The following is a 23,290-nucleotide window of genomic DNA, read 5'->3' as shown; positions in this document are numbered from 1 at the left end:
ACAAATTACTCATGCGTACACGGTGACTGAAGCGGTTATATTTACAAAGATACCCTGAGTAATGCTGATGATAGAAAACTCGGTGAAAGCAGATTAAAGCTTAAAATACTTTGACTCAACATGTACTGGCGAAATATCATAATAGTGAGAGGAGGGTGGTTTGCAAGTGTCTAGAATATGTCGTGCGTGAAACCGAAAGATTATTTCATTGTTATTTTTAGAACCAGGAAGGTAAGTAATACCCCCTTGTCTACCCACATATGCAGTCATTGGTGGGGCCCCTTTGTATAGAAGCTATTCCGTAGCAGAGTTCAGTTAGTATTTGCAAGTAACACTTGCGTGTATCAGTGCGAATCTCCATTAGATGTGTAGGGATATCAGTGACCTGACTACCTGTCCCTGTCTATCGTGCTTCATATTTCATGTGGATGTTTAGTACGTGAACTGTTCAGTCGGAATAAGTTGGGTGCCGCGAACTAATTCGTATCAATGGCGGAAAGTATCCGACGTCTCGGAGAGACGATAAGAGGGCGTCTGCTCAATGATACACAATTGGGACTGACACCAGTTCTGTTTCCTAGACAGGTCCGTGGATTTATCAGCGCCAATGATGGTGATGGTAATGATGTTCATGTGTATGAAGAGATTACACGCAGATTGTTGGCAATCAGTGACGTGCAAGTGGAGGAACGTGTGTCTCAAACGACAAAAAGGACAAGTGCGCATCAATCCAATGAAAGAAATACGTTGAGTGACTTGGTGACATATTGCAACAAGAGAAGCCAAGAACGCCTGGGAGGCAGACCTGGGGAAACCCCTGATGCAGCAGTTACGCTCATTTCGTCAGAACTTAGTTCAATACTCTCCATAGATGGGCCATTGTATTCTAGCGGTGTAGTTGGTAAGTACCAAGTCCACTGAATTTGTTTTGTGCTTTTGTTTCTTTATATTGAACGTTTTGTCATTTTTTATAAATTGCTAACCATTAAACCTTCTTTATGTTTCTAATAGTACTCGTAGATCAGCAAAGATATCACATATGATCTTGTCATATAGTTCAGTTTATTAACTATATTCTAAATAAACACAACTAAAACAAACGGATCCGGGGCAGATTTATGTGGCACACTAGCTTCTACCAGTTCAATGTCAGACATTAGGCCACTCACAAGCAAATAGTGCTTGCATTCAGAAGAAGAAATGGAACAAGCTACCTGTATGGATGATAAATGTTTATGGATTGTGTACGTCCACACTATTTGAAAATTGATGGGGTTTTTATCTTTTTTATTTTCCGCCTTCAACACTTAACGTACTGGATTTCCTCAACATTATTTTATCGTCTGAAATATTGTTTCTCTCTTGTTTTATATGGTTATTAGTTTTCATGCCATTTTTATTCGTGATCTTTGTGACATTTCATTCTTTGATGAGTATCATTTGTTTCTACAAAAACAGATATTACGCATCACACCGTTCGTAACCTTGATGCAAATAAAGTTGCATTTGTCAAGCAATCTGATCTCCACAGGACAACACTAACGACCGCATTGCAGAAGAGGCATCCATCTATTATGGTGTGTTGGGATCAGAGTTTAGTAGATACACTAACGGTAGCACTAGACCTGGAAACAACACCTGTAAGATTGAGTACAGATCTTCAGGCACTTACGTGTGACGTGGATATGATCATTACACGTGTCTTCAGTGAGATCACTGTAACGCAACTGGCCATGTCTCCTAAAATCCGGAAAGAGGTAAACCAGAGAAATTTATCAACTTGTCTTCCTCATACGTCCGAAGATGTGTTGGTGATACCCTCTGAGGACAAGTCTGGCTACATCGTTACAGGAACTTCCCGCGAAGTTGCTTCAGTTATTACAGCATTGCAACATCTAGCTCAACAAGCAGAGGAGAAGTGCATCATTGAACTGGCGCAGATGATGGTTAAACAAAGATCAGCTTCACCATGCACCCAAAGTGGAACACCCTATGAAAGACGTATCTCAGTAGAACGAAGCATATTAATGTTTCTCCAGGCATATCGTTCACAAAAAATAGATTTGATCCATAAATTGACAGTTGGTATTTCTTTTGATCTGGACACTAACGCTGTCATAATTCGCGGACAAGAAGGACATGTGGAAGATGCAGTTGGACAAATAGGATCTCTCATCTCCGAGGTGGTTGTCTGTTCGTACATGTCGCGGAAGGCTGGAGCTAAGAAATATTTCAGGTCACCAGCAAGCAAACAAACTATAGAATCGGCTGGGAAAAGCTATGTGTGTGTCGTAGATATGATAGAAGACTATCCGGAACGAAATGGTAATTAGAAAAACGTATTGTATCATCCACAATGACGGGGTTTAGAGGGGTAAATCGATACAATTGGCTTCATTTGTAATTCTAAAGTGATTCACATTAAAAAGTTGCAATTTATTTGTTGGTTCTCAAATGGTGATGCATGTATTTAAGACTAAATAGCATTTTCTTCAGATGGGACCCAAGTAGTCCTCAAAGTCGGGGATCTCCATACAACAAAGGTACGTGTCATATGGAACACGACACCGGAGCATACTAAGTAAGAATATAGGTCCCCAGCAATCTATGCTTGTCGTGAGAGGCGATGGGGTTGTCAGGCTCGGTTGATGCAGTGTTCCAATTGTGTATGTCATCGTGTTCCAATTGTGTCGACCCGTGAAGATCCGGGCTGGAATAGGTCTTCAGCAACCCATGCTTGCCGTAAAAGGCGACTACGCTTGTCCTAAAAAGGAGACTAACGGGATCGGGTGGTCAGACTCGCTGACTTGGTTGATGCATGTCATCGATCCCAATTGCGTGGGTCGATATTCATGATGTAAATCACAGGATTGTCTGGTCCAGACTCGATTATTTACAGACCGCCGTCATATAGCTGGAATATTGCTGAGTGCGGCGTAAAACAAGAAACCAAACCAAATCCAATTGTGTAGATCGATGCTCATGACGCCATTCTCCGGATCGTTTGGTCCAGGCTCCATATTATATGTATTATTATATATTCTTACATAAAGCGGGAATATTGCCGCATTAAACAGCAAACATACCTAAGAAATTACAATATTCATTCTCTGATTAGATCATGGTTCTCATATGAATCGAAGTGAAAAGTGGGAGAGAAACTATTTCTGACAATATTCTCTGAAATTTGTTTTTCAATAATGTTTTTTTATTCAGTAAACACGATCACGTACTAATGATTAACACCTACTTCTTTTTGTTTTGTTCAGGCTGATGTGATTGTTAACTCAACAAACGAGAAACTGGACATGACTGCTGGACCCTTGGCCAAGTCCTTAGTCTGTGTAGGAGGCGCTATCATACAAACGCAGTGTCAGAAGCTTTATCCACACGGAATCAAAGAAGGTGATGTGGTAAATACAGGCCCTGGCAATCTGCGCTGCAAGGAGCTGTATCACTGCTGTCTCCCAGCGTGGAAATCAGAGCGTGATAATGGCAAGGTAACGATGTTTTAGCATTCTTCACTCTGACTCTTTTCATCGTTCTCATTTGTAGCCAAACGGATTGTATATTAAACCATAATTTTCCTGATAGCCGTATCACCCGAAAAAAGATATATATTTTGAAGCACAAATTTCGCAAACCTTGCAAGTTTCCTTTGGTATAACATTATGACGTCACAGTAACGGTGTGTACTTAACACTGTAGGGGTCGCTTCATATTCTGTGTGACAGTTTGAATAATACTCACATGGATCTGAGTTATAAAATCCTATTGTGTCTTATTGGAGTGGTTTGAGTGTTATTAATTATTATTATTATTGTAAATGTGAGTGAGTGAGTTGGGTTTAACGCCGCTTTTAACAGTATTCCAGTTATATCACGGCGTGTCAGCTTAATGTGGGAGAAAAGCCCGAAGTGATGCAGGTCTTCGACGTTTATCACTTTGGTGAAGCCCACGAGCACGAAAAGGTGCTGACAAAACTAGAAACATAATCGGGGCGAACCGGGATTCGAACCCACAATCATAGGTTTCTGGCGTGCCCAAGGGACGCAACTCTGCACGGCGAATCGCAGAGTGAGTATGGATTTACGCCGCTTTTAGCAATATTCCACCAACATCTAAGCGGGGGACACCAGGAATGGGCTTCACACATTGTACCCATGTCGGGAATCGAACCCGGGTCTTCGGCGTGACGAGCGAACGCTTTAACCACTAGGCTACCCGACCGCCCTACACAGTTGGAGACTGGATGGATGACTTGTGACTGTTGACTGTCGGTTGCATGTGGATTGGCTGTTATTAGAAAGAACTCATCAGCTGCAACTGTTGTGATTTTAGATGCTATTTGCTCGTGAAGCTAATTCCTTCGTCTATTTAGGTCTCAGAGGTTGTATGTGTTACTTGGTGTTGTTGTCGATGCCAGGTGATGCAGGTGACCCTTGTTGTCGACAAACTTGTGGTAATGAGTTCTGTGACCTTGTTGCCAACACACATGTAATAATGAGTTGTGTGTCCCTGTGGTTGACACACCTGACAGGATGGTTTATGTGCACCTATGATTCATATACCTGCACGCCTGCACGCCTGCACGCCTGTGTACGCCTGTGGTACTATGTTGTGTGTGCCAGTGACTCATATACCTGCATAATGTGTTGTGTACGCCCGTAGATCTGTGGTGTGTGTCCCTACGATTCATATACCTGCATAATGTGTTGTGTATACCCGTGGTGATGTGGTGTGTGTCCCTGTGATTCATATACCTGCATAATGTGTTGTGTATACCCGTGGTGATGTGGTGTGTGTCCCTGTGATTCATATACCTGCATTATGTGTTGTGTACGCCTGTGCCGATGTGGTGTGCGCACCTCTGATTCATATACCTGCATCATGTGTTGTGTACACCTGCGGTGATGTGTGTACCTGTGATTCATATACCTTCATAATGTGTTGTGCGCACCTGCATAATGTGTTGTGTGTCCCTGTGATTCATATACCTGCATAATGTGCTGCCTATACCCGTGGTGATGTGTTGTGTGTCCCTGTGATTCATATACCTGCATACTGTGTTGTGTACACCTGCATAATGGGTTGTGTGTCCCTGTGATTCATATACCTGCATACTCTGTTGTGTACACCAGTTGTGATGCGTTGTGTGTTCCTGTATACAGGTATTGCGTCAGACAATACGCCAGTGTCTACGGAAAGCATCGGAAGCAGAACACAGCAGCATAGCATTCCCAGCCCTTGGCACCGGTACCGCCAGATACCCGGCCGAGGTCGTGGCCCGAGTCTTCAGAGATGAAGTGAGAGAGTACTTGATGTCTAACCCATGCTGTTCCCTGAAGGAAGTGGTCGTTGTCTTGTTTCACAAAGACGAAAATACACTCGAGGTAAGATAACCGAATAGAGACGTTTCATTTAGAGTGACAAATACATTCTTCAAAAACAATTTCTTCCATTTAATGAATGTGGCATGATCAGATGAGGCTAACAGGGCCATTTAAGTCAAATCTTTATACCTTTATAATACATCCATGATAATACTTAATACATTTTCAAACAGGTATTTAAGAAGACATACGGGGATCATACACTACAGGAAAGAGTTACCCCCGTTCCAGGCACGGAAGTACAAAATGGTAAGAGTGAGTGAGTTTGGTTTTACGCCGCTATTAGCAATATTCCAGCAATATCGCGGCAGGGAACACCAGAAATTGGCTTTACACATTATACCCATGTCGGGATTCGAACCCCGTTTTCGGCATGACGAGCGAACGCTGTAACCACTAGGCTACCCGACCACACCAATTGGTAAGATAACATGCTGTCTATATTGAGTTACTAAATTGTAAATTTCTCCAAATGCAAACTACCAATCATAAACCTGAAATCCCTAGCAAACTCAACTGTCAACGCTAGAATATAATCCGTTTCAAATATCTGCCGAACCAGAGTCCTTAAGGCGTAAAGGAAAAAGGTTGTGATGACCAACAGTATTAAAGGAACACATGGTGAATGGTGTCAGTAGCCATAAGCATACTGTTGTTTGACCTCCATCATTGAGTCATCAGTATCACAGTCAGTAGTATAGGTAATAGGTGTACTTACCGCTAACGTCCGGTTAAATCTTTCAACGATAGCTTGACTACGGTGGGCCTCTTTTACACCAAGCCTGATTTCGAGAACGTGCTTTGTTAAGTGTATAACTATACCATATCATCACTGTTGATTCGGGAAAATTAATTTAAGCAGTGACCAAACAGCATCCCATGAATTTGACATCTATGAACATATATTGTAGGATCAGTCAACACAACCAGCTCCCCTTCTGCAAGCGATGTCTTCTTCAAAGTAGGAGATCTGGCAAAAACAGAGGTATGCACACTTTACTAAATACACTCCATGAGAAACTTCCGTGACCCGTCAAGAACCGGACAGGAATAGGTCTTCAGCAACCCATGCTTGTCGTAAGAGGCGATTATGCTTGTCATAAGAGGCGACTCACATTATCGGGTGGTCAGACTCGCTGACTTGGTGAATGCATGTCATCGTATCTTAACTGCGTAGATAGATGCTCATGATGGCAATCACTGGATTGTCAGGCCCAGACTCGTCAGGTCGTCACATGGCCGTAATAGTGCTGAATGTGGCGTTGATCAACAAACAAACAAGAAACTTCAGTGATTCCTCGGCTGTTTTTGTCATTATTTTGTATTATTTGAGTTTGGTTCAACGCCGCTTTTAACAGTATTGAAATTATATCACGGCGTGTCAGCTTGATGTGGGAGGAAAATTCGAAGTGGTGCAGATCTTTGGCGTTTAGCGAAACCCACGAGCTGCTGACAAACCTAGAAGCATAATCAGAGCGAAGAGGGATTCGACCCCACGAACATATGTTTCTGGCACGCCTACGGGACGCAACTCTGCAGAGCAATTTGCGTCGCCTTGGACGATGAGGCCACCCGTTTCCCCTGTTGAATCAAAGGGTAATTTACGTTATGGATCAAAGGGTATTTAACTTACATTATTCATTTACGTATGTTTGGGTTTAGTTTGTTTGTTGTTGAAACTGGACAAGAAAAACTAGTGATTGATATTATGAGCAAGGATCCACAAAGTTGGGCTATCATGACACGCAAAAATTGAGCGTGATCACCCTATCCTTTACGTGAGGTCTTACAAGCAAAGATTGATGGGCGCCGATTCCAACCCACAAGAGGAATCACAAGGGGTTAATTTGTATATGAAAGAAGCCGAAATTAGTATTACTATATATGAATAAGATTATATTGGAATATATTATCTCTTTCCAGGCAGATGTTATTGTGAACACAACCAACGAGAAACTGGATCTGTCTGCTGGGCCCTTGACCAAATCCTTAGTCGGTGTAGGAGGCGCTATCCTACAGACGCAGTGTAAGAAGCTTTATCCACACGGCATTAAAGAAGGTGAGGTGGCGAAGACAGGCCCTGGAAATCTGCGCTGCAAGGAGCTGTATCACTGCTGTCTTCCGGAGTGGAAATCAGATAAATATACAGGCAAGGTGAGGATATACGTTATTGTTCATCGGAGAATAATTTGGAAAGGACAAACTAATCAAACCAACCAAAATACGAGGATATTTGCATGTGCTTGTGAAATTACATGTTGATCCTATCGAGTTGTCCGAAAAAGTTTATATTTTCATGAATGGCGCTGTGGTAACGAAAAAAGAACATGAATTAAATACGTACTTTCTTACTGATTTACATGATCTTACTCCATTGTATCAATGAGCCATTCTGAAAGTAGTTCCGGTATCAAGTGTAATTTCCCACGCGTGAATAACTTGAGTGAGGTATCAATTTTAAATGGGATTTTTTTCCAGACAAATACAGTATGTCATCACTAAAAACACAATATGGTGTTGTATGTATATTCATCGCGTGTTTTGAATATTTTAATTCAATTGTATTATCATTTTTCTGAAAAAAATGTTATTTTATTTTTTTGGGACAGAAAGGCAATTTATTTAATTTGTAGCCAATTACTTTACACCTATTCCCTGATCCACCCACTGTAGAAGAGGCTTGGGGGTAGCCAAGTGGTTAAAGCGTTCGCTTGTCACGCTGAACCCCAGTTTCGATTGCCCCCATGGGTATGATGTGTGAAGAAAATTTCTGGTGTCCCCTTTCGTAATATTATTGACATATTGCTAAAAGCGGGGTAAAACCATACTCACTCACTCACCCACTGTAGAACAGTAATGTCCATGGTGATAGCTTTCTTTCAGTTCTAATTTTTATTTGAAATCTCTTTTTACGAATGGTCACTCTTTACAGTTGTTACGGCTGACGATACACCAGTGTCTTCATAAAGCAGCTGCAGGAAACCATGGCAGCATAGCATTCCCCGCCCTTGGAACAGGACTAAGAAAATACCCAGCGGAGGTTGTGGCGGCGGTCTTCAGAGATGTGGTGAAGGAATATCACAAATCCAACCCACACAGTTCTCTCAAGGATATTGCAGTTGTCTTGTTTGAAAAAGACAGAAAGACAATAGAGGTATATTTTAAGTTGTAGCAGTATCACTCGGGGTACATGTGGTGTTATGCGCACTGCCTCCAGCTCATGGTATACATCCCAACGCGGGATGCATTAAACCGCATGTACGCCGAGTGATGCAACGAATCTATCTTACCGACATGTTTTAATATGACATTGTGAATGAATTAAAGCAAATTAAATATTGATAGAAAACAGCTGTTCAGTTGAGCTGATGTTAACTTGTGCCTTTCATTGACTCGGATAAAGCGGCGTTAAAGGGAATTATTGTGCCTCTCAGAAATCCACGTGCAGCCTGTCTTGTTCATAGCGGGGTTTATGGATTTATTCTCTCGCTGAGATACATATTTGATAAAGATCACGTGGACCAATCAAACCTTGTCATTCTGACATGGAGGTATGATGGAGTATTTGATAAAGGTCACGTGAACCAATCAGATCTCATTCTGACATGGAGGTGGGATAAATAGTATCACTCTGTGATAGGCAGAACGGTGTGCCCATCTGTAATAGAAATAAACTGTATAAAAAGTAAAACAGCTGGAATGGTGAATTAAATAAACAATTATTCGTTTCTTTTTTCAAACCTCGCGGTTTTCTCACTACTGAAATTGTGAAGGTGGTGTAATCAACATGATTATTTGTATTTATAAACAGGCATTCAACACCATATGCCGGAAGAAGACTGATTCTGAGAGTGAAACCTTTCCCCCGGATGTGGAGGGACAGAGAGGTGAGGCAACAACAAACTCGAAATATTGTATGGTTAATGCACCCTTGGGAACTCGGCTTATAATAGGTCCGCCGCATTCTTTTGCCAGCGGCGAATATATTGGCTTGGGTGGTCTTAAGTGTCCGAATACGGCATGGGGCATTACTGATAATGTCAACCCCTGGTTTGTCAGACGAGGCTTTTTTATTTATACGCTGCTTGGAAAATTGCTGACTTCAGCTTAAAACAACAAACTAACTAGCAGTATGGATTACACACTGGATGGCTTCCGTGGTCTTGTGGATACAACGTCTACGTGGGGAGGGACGTCGGCGGTTCGATCTCCGGCCGCGTCATTCTTAAGACATTAAAAGATGTCTCTACTTGTTACTCTCCATAGCGCTCGAAAATAAGGGAATAAAACTAGGTTTGGTCGGCCGAGTGACAGTACACTGCGTCTGAGGTGGTATTTATGTATATATTGTGAAAAAAAACGAAAAAGAAAGTTCAGATGTATATGTACATCTATAAATAATCAACAGATGATAATCGATTGTTCAAACTTGGCACACATCATTGTCATTGAGCCAGGTTCCATATGGCACACACGGAATAGTAGAGTTTTAAGGTGAGCGTGGCCTGGGGAATGTTCACCCAATCTGCCTGCAGTGCTTCTACCACCTGTCGGAGGTTATGTGGTTGTTGCTGACGTGTTCCCAGTCGTTGATCTAGAGCATCCCATTCATGTTTGATTGGGTTTAAAGCTGGAAACCTGGAGTGAGTGAGTGAGTGAGTTGGGTTTAACGCCGCTTTTAACAGTATTCAAGTTATATCACGGCGTGTCAGCTTAATGTGGGAGGAAAGCCCGAAGTGATGCAGGTGTCAGACGTTTACCACTTCGGTGAAACCCACGAGCACGGGTATGGTGCACCGGGATTCGAACCCACAAACATAGGTTTCTGGCGTGCCCAAGGAACGCAACTCTGCACAGCGAATCGCGGCGCCTAAGACGACTCGGCCACCCGTACTCTGTAACCTTGACCCCATTGACGTCGCAGCCGACGATGAAGGTCCGTCAAAATGACATCTCGAACTGGTCGTTTAGGGCAAATAGCTCCAGCGCGCAAACGGTTCCTCACTGTCTGGGCTGATATCCTATGCAATCCTGGAATTGACGTAGTTGTACAGGTGGGCGTGGTGGTTCTTTCACATAAGTGACATAGCCGTATGAATCTGTTCTGTGCTCAAGTGGTTATACGTGGTCGACCGGATCTGGGAAGGTACTTTATTGTCCCGTGTGTCTGGTAATGGTTCCACAGTCTTACGTAACGGTGCTTGGTGATACGTGGAAACCTGGCTACAGCTGAAGATGGTTCTCCTGTTTTGCAGTCTGCCGATGGCGTTGTTGCGTTGGGGTTCCGTCAGTCGTGGCATGTTTTCGCTTTTCACTTACTGTAAGATTGTAAAGGCATGTAATGAAAGCCTAACGTTTTTATAGCCCAACACGTGATGTTGCACGTACATATCATGTTGGTGTGTTTCGGTGTTTCTCACGTGGTTGTGTTTTATCGATTTTTCCATCTTTTCACCAAATTTCTGCTTTACCTCAATCCTTGTCACACAAATCAAGCCTAACCCCTGCAGAGATGACCAATTCAAATTTGGTATTAACTGTGTATGGGTGTCGGCGATGTTTAAGATTTTTGCGTTTCCTTTTTTCGCAGAATATATATGTGCAATAATCTTGAATGCGACGTTAAACCCCCATTTCACTTCGCCTCACGAGTGTACACTGCAATAATAAATTGTTATTCCGATGTGTTTCAGAGTTCCACGTCGGCAATTTACAGCTGGAGGTGAAGGAGGGGGACGTCGTGGACGAAGAGGTCGATGCTGTGGTACTTCCGACCGACAACATGGCCGTACCTAGTGAGTGATATTACTACACTGAGATAATGACAAAAACATCACATATACTGAACAAAACCGTTAGGGAACGTGAATATTTCTGGTGATATTTTTCTGAAATTGTGTGCTCTTCACGACAAAACATAGTCATGGCCCATAACTCTTTTGTTCAGCATATTTCATATTTTTTTCGGGAATATTACAATCTATGATTTGGAAAATAGTGTTTGTTTGTTTGTTTACGCCGCAGGCAGTATTATTCAATCTATATGATATCCTGGTTGTAAATAATAAAATCGTGGCCAGACGAGCTAGTAGTGATGAGCAGTCAAACAATTCAAAGAGTCTGACCTTCCCATCTTTCCGAGACAAAGGCGTTAACTGTCTATAGAAGTCCTGTTTCCACCCTTGCCGAACTTAGCCGGAATTTCCAGGCTCGATCGTAGCGCCACCATTGGCTATTAAGAGCTATGCCCCTTCTATGTTCCTCCTAATGTCCAATCAGATTCCATCTCTCATATCACTTGCATTTGCTGCAAACAAAATGACGGTGCCCAGTCAAGACGATCTGCTCGATGATTAAGATCTATATTGTAATAAAACGGGTCTTACCCTGTAAAGTTCATCAAATCACTTGAGCACCTAGATTAAAAGCTTGAAGGAATTTGTAAAATATCTGTCGACGCCCAGTTGGCGGTACACATGCTTTGCAAATGCTTCAGTCGACCGAAATCTGCACGTTGAAATCCATGTTGTTTATGAACCGGATGTCTCGTTCGTTACGCGATTTTGATTGGACTATGCATAGACTCGTTAGTCCAGCCAAAATGTAACTCCATAATTGTAGCCTGGTACGACAAGGGTGGAAACTGGACTTTTTTAGTCAGTTAACTCCCTTGCCTCGGGAAGATGGACCTTCCTGATAAAACAACTTTTGAGTCGTATGCCCCTTGTTCACAATAATACTTTACAAGGGCACAATAATATGCTTATCAATGAAGTGCTTGTCATTTCTAAAAAATGGTGTTGCATTTATAGTCAAGGACCAACATGTAGGTCCCGTGACCAAATCATGGAAACAAAGGTTTGAAAGTGTTTTTGAGTTTCCTGATGTAAACTGAACAATTTTGACTTGGGCTGCCCGGTTGAAAATCCCGGACATTTTGGGGAAGGGTCAACAAAGGTCAAATAGGGGTCAAAATTCAAAATTGTGTCGATATGCATATCAAATTACTCGTCCAGTCATAAGGAACCTAGAAATATATAGTTTGTTATACTTCCGACCTTAAATGGGGGAGCTATGGCCAAAAACGTTGAAAGGTCAAGTGAACGCACTTTTGGCAGTCGGTGAAATTCACAAACACAGTTAACATTGTCCGATAGTCATGATTTTAGGGGGCGGTCGGGTAGCCTAGTGGTTAAAGCGTTCGCTCGTCACGCAGAAGACCCGGGTTCGATTCCCGACATGGGTACAATGTGTGAAGCCCATTTCTGGTGTCCCCCGCCGTGATATTGCTGGAATATTGCTAAAAGCGGCGTAAAACCATACTCACTCACTCACTCATGATTTTAGTGTCTAATAATATATTTTCTGACATGACAAATTCAACCAAGCAACTTTTAAAAGTAAAAAGGGTTACCTTGACCTTGGAAATCGAAAATGGTTGCCATGCTTCAGCAAAGTCATTGGAAACAGCCAGCACTGCCTCAACATCTGAGTGATGCCAGAGCAAACTGCTCTGTAGAATCGGACACAGATTCTAGATTCAATTGATTGTGACAGTGATTCCGACTCTGCATCTGATCGGTATGACACAGAGTAGGATGATGAACTGTGCACTAAAGTAAGGTTAGAAAAGCATTACTGGACAATGGATTCTGAAATATGCTGCGTTATTGGCCAAGGATCCTGTGACTTTGCTGAAGCATTTCAATTCTTCATGCAGCCAACCATTTTCGATTTTCAAGGCCAAGGTAACCCTTTTTACTTTTAAAAGTTGCTTGGTTGAATTTGTCATGTCAGAAAACATATTATTAGACACTAAAATCATGACTATCGGACAATGTTAACTGTGTTTGTGAATTTCACCGACTGCCAAAAGTGCGTTGACCTTTCAACGTTTTTGGCCATAGCTCCCCCATTTAAGGTCGGAAGTATAACAAACTATATATTTCTAGGTTTCTTATGACTGGACGAGTAATTTGATATGCATATCGACACAATTTTGAATTTTGACCCCTGTGTGACCTTTGTTGACCCTTCCCCAAAATGCCCGGGATTTTCAACCGGGCAGCCCAAGTCAAAATTGTTCAGTATACATCAGGAAACTCAAAAACACTTTCAAACCTTTGTTTCCTTGATTTGGTCACGGGACCTACAGGTTGGTCTTCTAGTATTACTTAAACGTTCAATGCAGAGATAATTTTTATGTTTTTGACTTCTTGGTTTTGGGAGACCTTTCAGAGTAAAACTAGACTTCGATTTTCCAGATCCAAAGATCAGACGTTCGGGAACAGCGTTTGTACGCAGACAGGACAGGGCGAGTATAATCGCTGTCTCAAGAGAGTTCTTTGGGTACGAGGTGGAGCGCATTATTACCAAGTGTCTACGTAAAGCTGACAAAAAGAAAGTCGTGTCTGTGGCCATACCCCATATAGCAGGTGATTTATCAAACAACGTTCGATTTCAACTGTAGGATATAAATAACAACACTTATTTTATAATCAATATTAATGAGTGAGTGACGGTTTCACGCCGTTTTTAGCAATATTCCAGCAATATCACGGCGGGGAACACCAGAAATGGGCTTCACACATTGTACCCATGTTGGGAATCGAACCCGGGTCTTCGGCATGACGAGCGAACGCTTTAACCACTAGGTTACCCGACCGCCCCAAAATCAATATTATGTCAAGGTCTTTAATAACGTTGTTTATTGCAGTTGCTAGTATCTATGAAACATTGCAACAGTGTAAAGAAATAGGCTGTCATCAAAATCAATAGCTGTTTGCTTCCTCAACTTACTACATACTTTTTTTGATTTATTTGATTACTATTTGAATCAATTGATTTATAGTATATAACAACTAGCTGAATTAGTCCGTATTATTTACATGAAGAGCATATAGTTTGCCAAGTTCCAATAACACGCAATCTAGATGCAACTTGAGTTATTCTTCTTGTAAATACGTTGGCATTCTGGATTATTTTCAGCAGACAACACTGCAGAGGACCTGTTCAACTTTGCGTTCATCCGATGCATTCTAAACATCGTCAACGGCAACGACAGACTGGGACATGTCCGGCACGTGATACTTGTACTCACTGACACGGTCGCTGTGGAAGAAACAACCCGGATGTTCCAGGACTATTTCGGGAAATTGTTCGTGAAGAGATTGAGCCTGTGTAGAAAGCCCAGCCACACATTGGGTATAAATAGTTTCTTCTGTCAATACGTCAGTGTGTTTGTTTGTTTGTTGTCTAACGCCGCACTCAGCAATATTACAGCTATGTGACGGCGGTCTAAAAATAGTCGAGTCTGGACCAGACAACCCAGTGATTGACATCATGGGCATCCATCTACGCAATTGGGATCGATGACATGCATCAACCAAGTCCGATAACTGTCAAACCCGTCAAATAATTATCACACTTTACATGTTACTGCAGCTTTGAATGAGCGACAATTATATTCTTTAATTTTGGTGACCTTGTGTGGCGGCCATACTGGATTCAAGATTTTCAGAGAGCATTTGTTTTGGAAACCTAGCCAAGCGAGTACTGACGGGGGAGTGGGTGTGTGAGTATGGTTTGTGGCCGCTTTAGCAATATTCCAGCAATATCACGGCGGGGGACGCCAGAAATGGACTTCACACATGTCGGGAATCGAACCCGGGTCTTCGGCGTGACGAGCGAACGCTTTAACCACTAGGCTACCCGACCACACCTGAGAACTGACGGGGGTGCTGCAATATAGCTATGATTGAAGTCCTCGCGTGGTCCTTCGGGACATCATGAACTCTTGCTATGTCCAACACGAAGGCAACTTCTACTTCAAAAACAAAGATTCATTTAATAACATCAAAACCTGTTCAGTGAAGTTGGAGGACATTTTTTTGATCGGACGCATCTCCATGCAGTATTTCTTTATGAGGAACAACAAATTATAAAACCTGTCCTATTTTGATAACTGATCCTGCTAACTTTCGAGCTAACATATACTGCATCTCTCTAAAACCAGATTCGATTGTCGATTCCGATGAGTATGTGTTTATGAATCACTATCAAATCACACGAGGAATGTATGGTATTGTGTTTTCCAGAAAATGAGCGGGACCGAACAATACATGAAGAACTACACCTGAGAATAGTGTCCAGTGACAGGAAGAACATAAATCAGTGTCGGCAGTTCCTTGATCAGCAGCTCGAGGAGAATTTGTGCGCTGAAGACCTCCACAGTGACGTCATCTATGATCTCACAGAGGAACAAGTAGGTCTACACACATGTGATAGATGTGTTTTCCGCATTATGCCATAAAAAGTGGATAGCAATTTAATAGCACTAACTAAACAATCCATGTTTATTCATTAGGCAGTAGATCTTACATATATATGTTAAGTCAGAGACCAGTGTGTTATGAATACTGAAACTGTGGAAAGTTGCATTGTCTGTATTGTGTGAACATCTCAACACTAACATAGCATCGTTATTATTGGTTGAACACCTCAACGCTTACCATGCAGACTCGTGAAGGTCCGGGGTAGAATAGGTCTTCAGCAACCCATGCTTGCCGTAGAGGAGACTAACGGGATCGGATGGTTTGACTCGCTGACTTGGTTGATTTATATCATCGTATGCTCGATGCTCATGATGTCAATCACTGGATTGTCTGGTCTAAACTCAATTATTTACAGACCGCCGTCACATAGCTGGAATATTGCCGAGTGCGGCGTTAAACAACAACAAAAACCAGTGTCTGTATTGCAAGAGAACACATCAACCCCTACCTAGCATTGTCCATATAGTGTTAGCTCAACACTCTCCTGGCTATATGTGAACACTCTCATACGTATACTAGTAGCTCAATTCACTAACAGTGAGTGAGAAAGCAATATTTTACGCCGATATTAGTATAATCCTAGGCAGGTCACAACGTTGTGAACCCGGATCCTCTGAATGAGCAGAACATTCTTAAGCGACAAGGTTACCACGTCGTCCATAATAGAAAGTAATGTTAATTTCACACAGATTACAGTCGTGGTTCTATTCTGATTCCTATGAAATGATATCACTTGTTGTCTCCAGAAAGAGGACATAAAACAGACGTGTGCTGACATGGATGTGGAGGCGAAAGTGGATACTGAAAACCGTCTCGTTCGTCATTCTGGTCTGAAGACTGACGTGGAAAAAGCAAAATCCAAAACAGGAGAACTGTTAAAGGATATTGAATTTCTTCAAATACATAAAGAGAGGGCGGAATTCCTCAGGCAGTTCGTGCAGTGGTGGTCTGCCTCGTCACAGGGAGCAGTGAAGGTGTCTGCAGTGACCAACCTGTTGATCGAGGAAGCCTATTTCAGAAGACTCCGCCAGCCCACATCAGTGGTGCAGACTCTCATTGGAAAGGTCAACATTGACTTTACAACCATGGAATTAATACCCCAGAATCGACCCGAGTATAAGCATAAGCTATCCCGGAAGCAAATACCAGGTAAGTCGTGAGGTCAAAATAACATGCTTGCTGATGTGGTAAGGCCAGTAAGGCTATGATAACATCGTTAGAGGTGTCCTCATTCACCTGATGAAGGAGTAAGCATATACACGTTGTGTTCCTCATAATCAAGAAGTTGAGATCCATATATTCTTTTCCTTTAGAGGTGAGGTGAGGTGAAAGGGGGTTTAACGTCGCGTCCAAGATTATTGCACTTATATAGCGTGTGGCTGCTTGTACTAGTCCGGACTGATGCCGATTTATAGTGCTAGCTCACTGAGATACCATGCCGCAGTTTAACATGAATACCCCACTCAGACACAGTATACTGACTCCGAGCCGACCAGTCCTTGTTTTAGCCCCTTAATGCCGAGCGCGAGACAGGGTAACAACAAGTACCGTCTTTTGACGTCTTTTGGTATGACGCGGTCGGGGGTCGAACCCCGGACCTTCCGCTCTCCGGGCGGACGCTCTACCATTAGACCACGGAGGCGGTCTCTTCCTTTAGAGATGTTGACTGGTAGACACACTTGTCAAATTGACTTATTCTGGTCAAACTAATACTCTTCACCCACATACATTAAATGGTATGGTATTCCAATTTAACAGTTTTGGTGACTGTACTTTTATGTCTATATTGTCAAGACGCCCTGTCAATCCGGTTCAGAAAATGTGTCAAACACCCCATGCTTGATTTGCATGCCGAGAACACATGAAGATCTTCTCGCTAACCAGTATCATGCTGAAATTGTGTCGTCAAAAGATGACAACGAGTATTGTTGCTTGTGCTATCAATCACTAGTTTTCCTCTTCCAAGCTTGATTATTGAAAGGCTGTGTTGATATTCAAGGCGAATTGGAATTCGAACCCACGACCATACGTTTGTGGCACGACCAATGGACGCAACGCCATCGAGTGGGCCATCCGTGCACCCTGACACACCATGAAAACTGACTGACTCTAGGTTTAAAGTGACGTAAACCTGAACTCATTCACACACTAGTCATACAGTGTATGAATGCACTTCACAGTCTATCCTATCTAAAAAAACGTCCTTACTCCCACAGCGATGGCCTTACCACAGACCTGGGACGACATGTGTGGCAAAGATTTGATAGCCCCATGTGTCACATCTGGACCTGAAAATGATGAACTGACACAACTATTTACGAGCAGCGCGGGGAATGGGTACGAGATTGTAGAGGTACGTCAGTTTTCTATCTGTACATTACTGAATACTACAAAGTAGCCAAAGCTGTTTGTCCATCCACAATCGCCAGGCAGCTGAAGTACTAAAATACTATAATATTTCGTCTCACATACACACGCACACACACACGCACGCACACATACACACACGCACACACACGCGCACACATACACCTCCTATCTCCCGTTCCTGATGGTCCCAGCCTCTGTCAAGAAAACTGTGTATAATATCCCTTATGTACGAGCAGTTGAAATGTATTCCCTCAACCATATCAGCTAACGTGTACTTGCAGATCAGACGCATACAAAATATATTGACGTACCAGCAGTACCAGATACAGAGGCAGTCGGTGCAGTCCCGCAACGCGAACACAATCATTGAGAGACGCCTCTGGCACGGCACCAGGAGTGATGTCCTCACAAGCATCAATAGAGATGGCTTCAACCGATCCTTCAATGGAAAAAACGGTAACATTAAAACGGCATAAAGCTACCTTGTACTGTCCTGACAATGGTTGTTTAGTCTCTAAAGCCATAAGATCTATATCATCATAAACACGCTCGTATCATTTATTAAACCACAATTGATTTTGCCTTATAATGCGCAGGTACACATTTTGAGTCACGTAATGAAAATCGCAACAAGAATAGTGTAAAACTTACTAATGCGTTTTTGAATCAATCATTTGAACACTCCTGCTTTTGCACATAATATTTCTTTAACTCTTTCATAACTTTGAATAAATCATTCTGTCTGATTACAGGAACGAAATTTGGGAGAGGTGTATATTTTGCTACAGAAGCTAGTTACTCTGCTCAAAAGGAACTGTCTCCCAAAGATGACCGGGGCTTCAAGTATATCTACCTATGCCAGGTTATCACGGGGATCTTCACGAAGGGGGATGTGAAGATGTTGGACGCACCTTTTTTGGAAAAGGGCAGTTCAATCCGTTACGACTCTGTAGTTGACAACGTCAAAAAGCCGACCATGCATGTGGTGTTCAGAGACACGCAGTCCTACCCTCAATACCTGTTTGCTATCAAAGAAAAATGAATGCGTGAATGAGTATATTAAGCTCACGGAGCGTCAGCTTGATGTTGGAGGAAAGGCCGAAGTGAATCAGGTTAACCAATTGGTCGCCCAATAGCACGGGTATGATACATGAACTTCTCCCCCGGTCGCTAAGGCGCCGGAGTTTGCTGTGCGGGGATGCGTCCTTTGTGTAAGCAAGAGATATATGATCGTGGGTTCGAATCCCAATTCGCCATACCCATGCCCATGGGTTTCACCAAAGTTGTAAACGTCTGAAACCTGTATCACTTCGGGGTTTCCTCCCATATTAAGCTGACACACTGTGACATAACTGGAATACTGTTCGAAGCGGCGTTAAGACTCGCTGTGATGCTTCTATACCTAAAAAGACATGATCAGGGCCAAGGGCTGCTTCCCTGAACGATCATTGCCACAAGAAATCGAATGATTAAGAGATTAATGCTTTGAACATTAGTTTTGTTCTATGAAGGACTGTAATGTTGAAGGATACCGAAAGGCACGATGCATCTAGATCTGTTGAGTCAGTATGAGGGCCTGTGCCGGCCGAATCAGGGGAATCTCGACTGAAAGGGGGTGGCTGTTGGCAACCCCAAAGAAAGCAGTACATGTTTTTACGTTCAAATGTTTAGGTACCAACTGAAGGCGAACATGTGTGTTTCGACAACATATCAACAAACGGTACCAGGTTCACGTCTTCAGTGACCATGTCCATCTGAGACAGGAATTGATTATCTTTTGATCATGAATAGATCATGTTTTGATGATGTGCTAAAAACAAACATTGAAAAGTGTGTTGATCGGAGAAATATAGACGCATATTGCACAGCTACATTGTACGTCTCAAAGTTAAGCAGTTGGTATACGTACTTCAACCCCTGTTGTGAAACATACAAGCACGTGACAGGTGATGACAACCCAACGATCGTAATCCGGGCGCATGATAATTCATCCACAAGCAGCGGATCCTGGCGCCTACTTAATCAGATAATCACTACATTCTAACCTAATTATATTTTCGTTGTGTCATTGTAATTCCTACATTGGTCACTTGTTATTGCGTTCATTTCCCAATGAATGTAAAGAATTAAGCCACGCCCACCGAAGCGGACTAATTTCATCACAACGTCATGTCGAAAAATCCCAAATACAGTGAAGGAAATTCTCTTTCTGCTCATCCATATCATCATGAATGTATCTGCCCTTCTAAAATTTTAGCGCTAGATTTCGGTATCAAACCTACCCACAACAAAATGATATCGTTGTCTTCCACACTCACTGTACAAACACCAGCATCGTACAATCTCAGTTACGGAAATTTCATGACTTTTTTTTAGGTGAATAATTGATTTGCCTTTGCATGTGTTTGTGACGGGTGCCACGGGTGGAGCAGGATACGCTAACATTTTCGCGAACACCTGGTATCATCACTATTTGATTCGTAGTGATTCACAGACACATGTTCATGATATGTTCGGAGTCGTACAGTCGATTCTGCTTTATACCGAGATTTGTATTGGATATGGAAAGGGTTAACTTTTAACGCTTTATTTTCATTTCTAACTCGCTATTTTCCAAATTTGTCTTCCAGTTATTATGAAACTAATGTTTGATTTGTCGGTTAATAACCGTGTCCTTTGAAACAGCTGCAACCCCCCTTACCTATTTTTTTCTGATTCATATCAAACAGTTCTTCTTCGCGTCTCTTACTTTGATTGGCAGGTCCTATTAACTAGGTTTGATGTACTCTCCGTTGATTGGCTACTGACTTCGTGGGCGTGTCAGGCTATGTACCTAACTTAAACAATCACCTGATATTTGCCACGCCACAGTATATATTCCTACGCGTGGAACGTTTATTAATCTCGTTATATCTGCCTGCTTTGATCTTTATAATTGCTTTTGATTAAACTGTGGTAGATAACACATGGTTTCGTTGTCGAGTTTAATTATAAGGGTTGGCCGCTACGCGGGTTCAGACAGTTTTCACATCAGTTTTTCGATTCAAACCTCTCTGAACCGAAACAAGTACACAGTCAATCCTTACTTGTACCAGTAAGTTATCATTTTCTCATTATTGTAATGCTGAGAGGGTATTTTCCAATTTCACCAGACCGCCTCCGTGGCCTAGTTGATAGAGCGTCTGCACGAAGAGCGAAAGGTCGGTACTTCGATCCCCCACAGCGTCATACCAAAAGACGATACGTGTTACTCTTCCTGGCAATGACATCACATGAAATGCTTTGAATAATGAATCTAACGCCAAATTGATATTACGTGATCTTTAAAGAGGAACATGCCTAGCGTTTGCACTATTTGTCAGAGTCTTTTTTGAAGTAACAAGTCTTCGGTTTCTTTGCCATTATACAACAAAAACCTTTTTTCGCTTTCGTCTTACCCCAAAATAATATATTGGACATTTTTTTATATGACCTTTAAGTTTCCATGGAAGGATTTTTAAGAGTTTGTAGTTTTTCTTGACCGTCTGACAGTTTTGCAAAGTGTATAAAATATAATAAGAAATTGTTAATGAAGCTTCATATATACATCATGTCCATGGTTCAAATTAACACCCACACAGCCTTGTCAAAAAGAAACTTTTCTAAGTAGTTGAGATAGAGAGAAAAAGAGGAGAATCTTTTTTCCTTGTACTCCGGAATATCATATGAAGAAGTTGGATAATGTATCATAACAGATAACTTTATATTATTATATATTGTTCATTAACCTCCAGACGTTACCGTCTACATTGTACATCGCTAACGTATGACAAGAACCTATTCTCCATACATTGTCAAAAGCTTATAAAATCTATAAATGCGCAGAAAACCCCCATTTCGAGGTTTAAGAATCTGTAACATCCTATTCGGTATAAGTATTTGGTAAGTAGTTGCTCTAAACCCAGCTTAAGTTGGTTTTTATATATTACTGGTCTTTAAGGAAAGTGTCAAGTTTTCGACAGTGCATATAGCTATATTTTATATTGGTAGTGTATAATTTGTTACTTAGAGTTAGTGGTTGTATCCTCAAAGGGGGTTGAAGTAACGTAAAATTATTGTCCCCTGAGAGGCTATGTAAGACCACATCATTCAAAGTACATTTATTCATACCTCATTTTTAAACGTAGTATATTTGTTTGTTTTAACTGTTGGCTTAATTGCGTACCATCACCAGCAGCTGAAGGGATGGTGTAAATCCTGATGGGGAGCCGTGCAGGTAGCAGAAGTACTGTAAGTCCCCATGGTGTAAATCCTGATGGGGAGCCGTGCAGGTAGCAGAAGTACTGTAAGTCCCCACGGCCCCTAGTAAGGTGGCCTTACTTTGGTTGCTGGTGATCTCTAACCCGTTTTTATGCTGTAATGTTGAATGAAAATTTGTTCTTTTGAATGTTTTCAACTAGTTTTAAAATCGAAACTGTGATACTCAAGTTCTTATACTGTCCATCGTTGACAGGTTAATGGCTACTATGCGCCCCATGTATAAGAAAAATATGAATCTCTTATATGTACTTAGTTGCTTCAGTAAACGTTTCATTGATATTCTGGGTCGGGTGGGTGAGTGAGTTAGTATTCACCGTCACGATATGGCTGAAATATTGCCGATGTGACGGTACACTCTATTTATTATGTCTCAGTTCTCGTCACGATATGACAGAAATATTGCCGATGTGTCGGTAAATTCTATTTATTATGTCTCAGTTTTCGTCATGATATGGCTGAAATATTACCGATGTGTCGGTAAATTCGAACTCACTCACTCACTCGACCGAGAATACCAATGAAACGTTTACTGAAGCAACTGAGTACATATAAGAGATTAATCTGTTTCTTATACATAGGGCGTATAGTAGCGATTAACCTCGAATCTGGTACATCACCTGAAGTGAGCACTTAGTTGAAGAAGGATACGGGAAAAGGGTCCATGCGCTAATCAAATTACTGAATTTGTTGACAGACATTACTTAGAAGTTGACGGATGAGAAAGTAGACGCAATTTATTGATAAACACTTCTTTGTTTACCTAAAGGCGACGTTTCGGTATAGATCACAAACATGTATCTTACCTTACACGTGAATGTCGGATTCTTATTGGCTTGAAACCCATTCTACTATTTTCAGTGTACACCGCTAACATTTAAAGTAATTTCTTTCTTT

At 41.9% G+C, this 23,290-nt stretch overlaps 1 protein-coding gene across 1 annotated transcript; it reads left to right on the top strand.

Annotated features, from left to right (window-relative positions):
• Positions 1-342: 342 nt before the first annotated feature.
• Positions 343-22,069, top strand: LOC139467050 (protein mono-ADP-ribosyltransferase PARP14-like). The gene is made up of 18 exons (XM_071248763.1): positions 343-901; positions 1,459-2,325; positions 2,497-2,543; positions 3,270-3,500; positions 5,172-5,393; positions 5,567-5,642; positions 6,305-6,378; positions 7,317-7,547; positions 8,326-8,547; positions 9,205-9,280; positions 11,087-11,188; positions 13,658-13,828; positions 14,385-14,597; positions 15,491-15,657; positions 16,474-16,876; positions 17,944-18,080; positions 18,379-18,553; positions 18,850-22,069. The coding sequence occupies exons 1-18, from the start codon at positions 490-492 to the stop codon at positions 19,137-19,139; spliced, it is 4,116 nt and encodes a 1,371-aa protein (XP_071104864.1). The 5' UTR covers positions 343-489; the 3' UTR covers positions 19,140-22,069.
• The last annotated feature ends 1,221 nt before the right edge of the window (positions 22,070-23,290 follow it).

The sequence above is a fragment of the Haliotis cracherodii genome, unplaced genomic scaffold, assembly GCF_022045235.1.
Source record: "Haliotis cracherodii isolate W230 unplaced genomic scaffold, xgHalCrac1.p SCAF_19, whole genome shotgun sequence".
In the NCBI taxonomy this organism is placed as follows: Eukaryota; Metazoa; Mollusca; class Gastropoda; order Lepetellida; family Haliotidae; genus Haliotis; species Haliotis cracherodii.
This window is presented reverse-complemented; position numbering and strand designations above follow the sequence as displayed.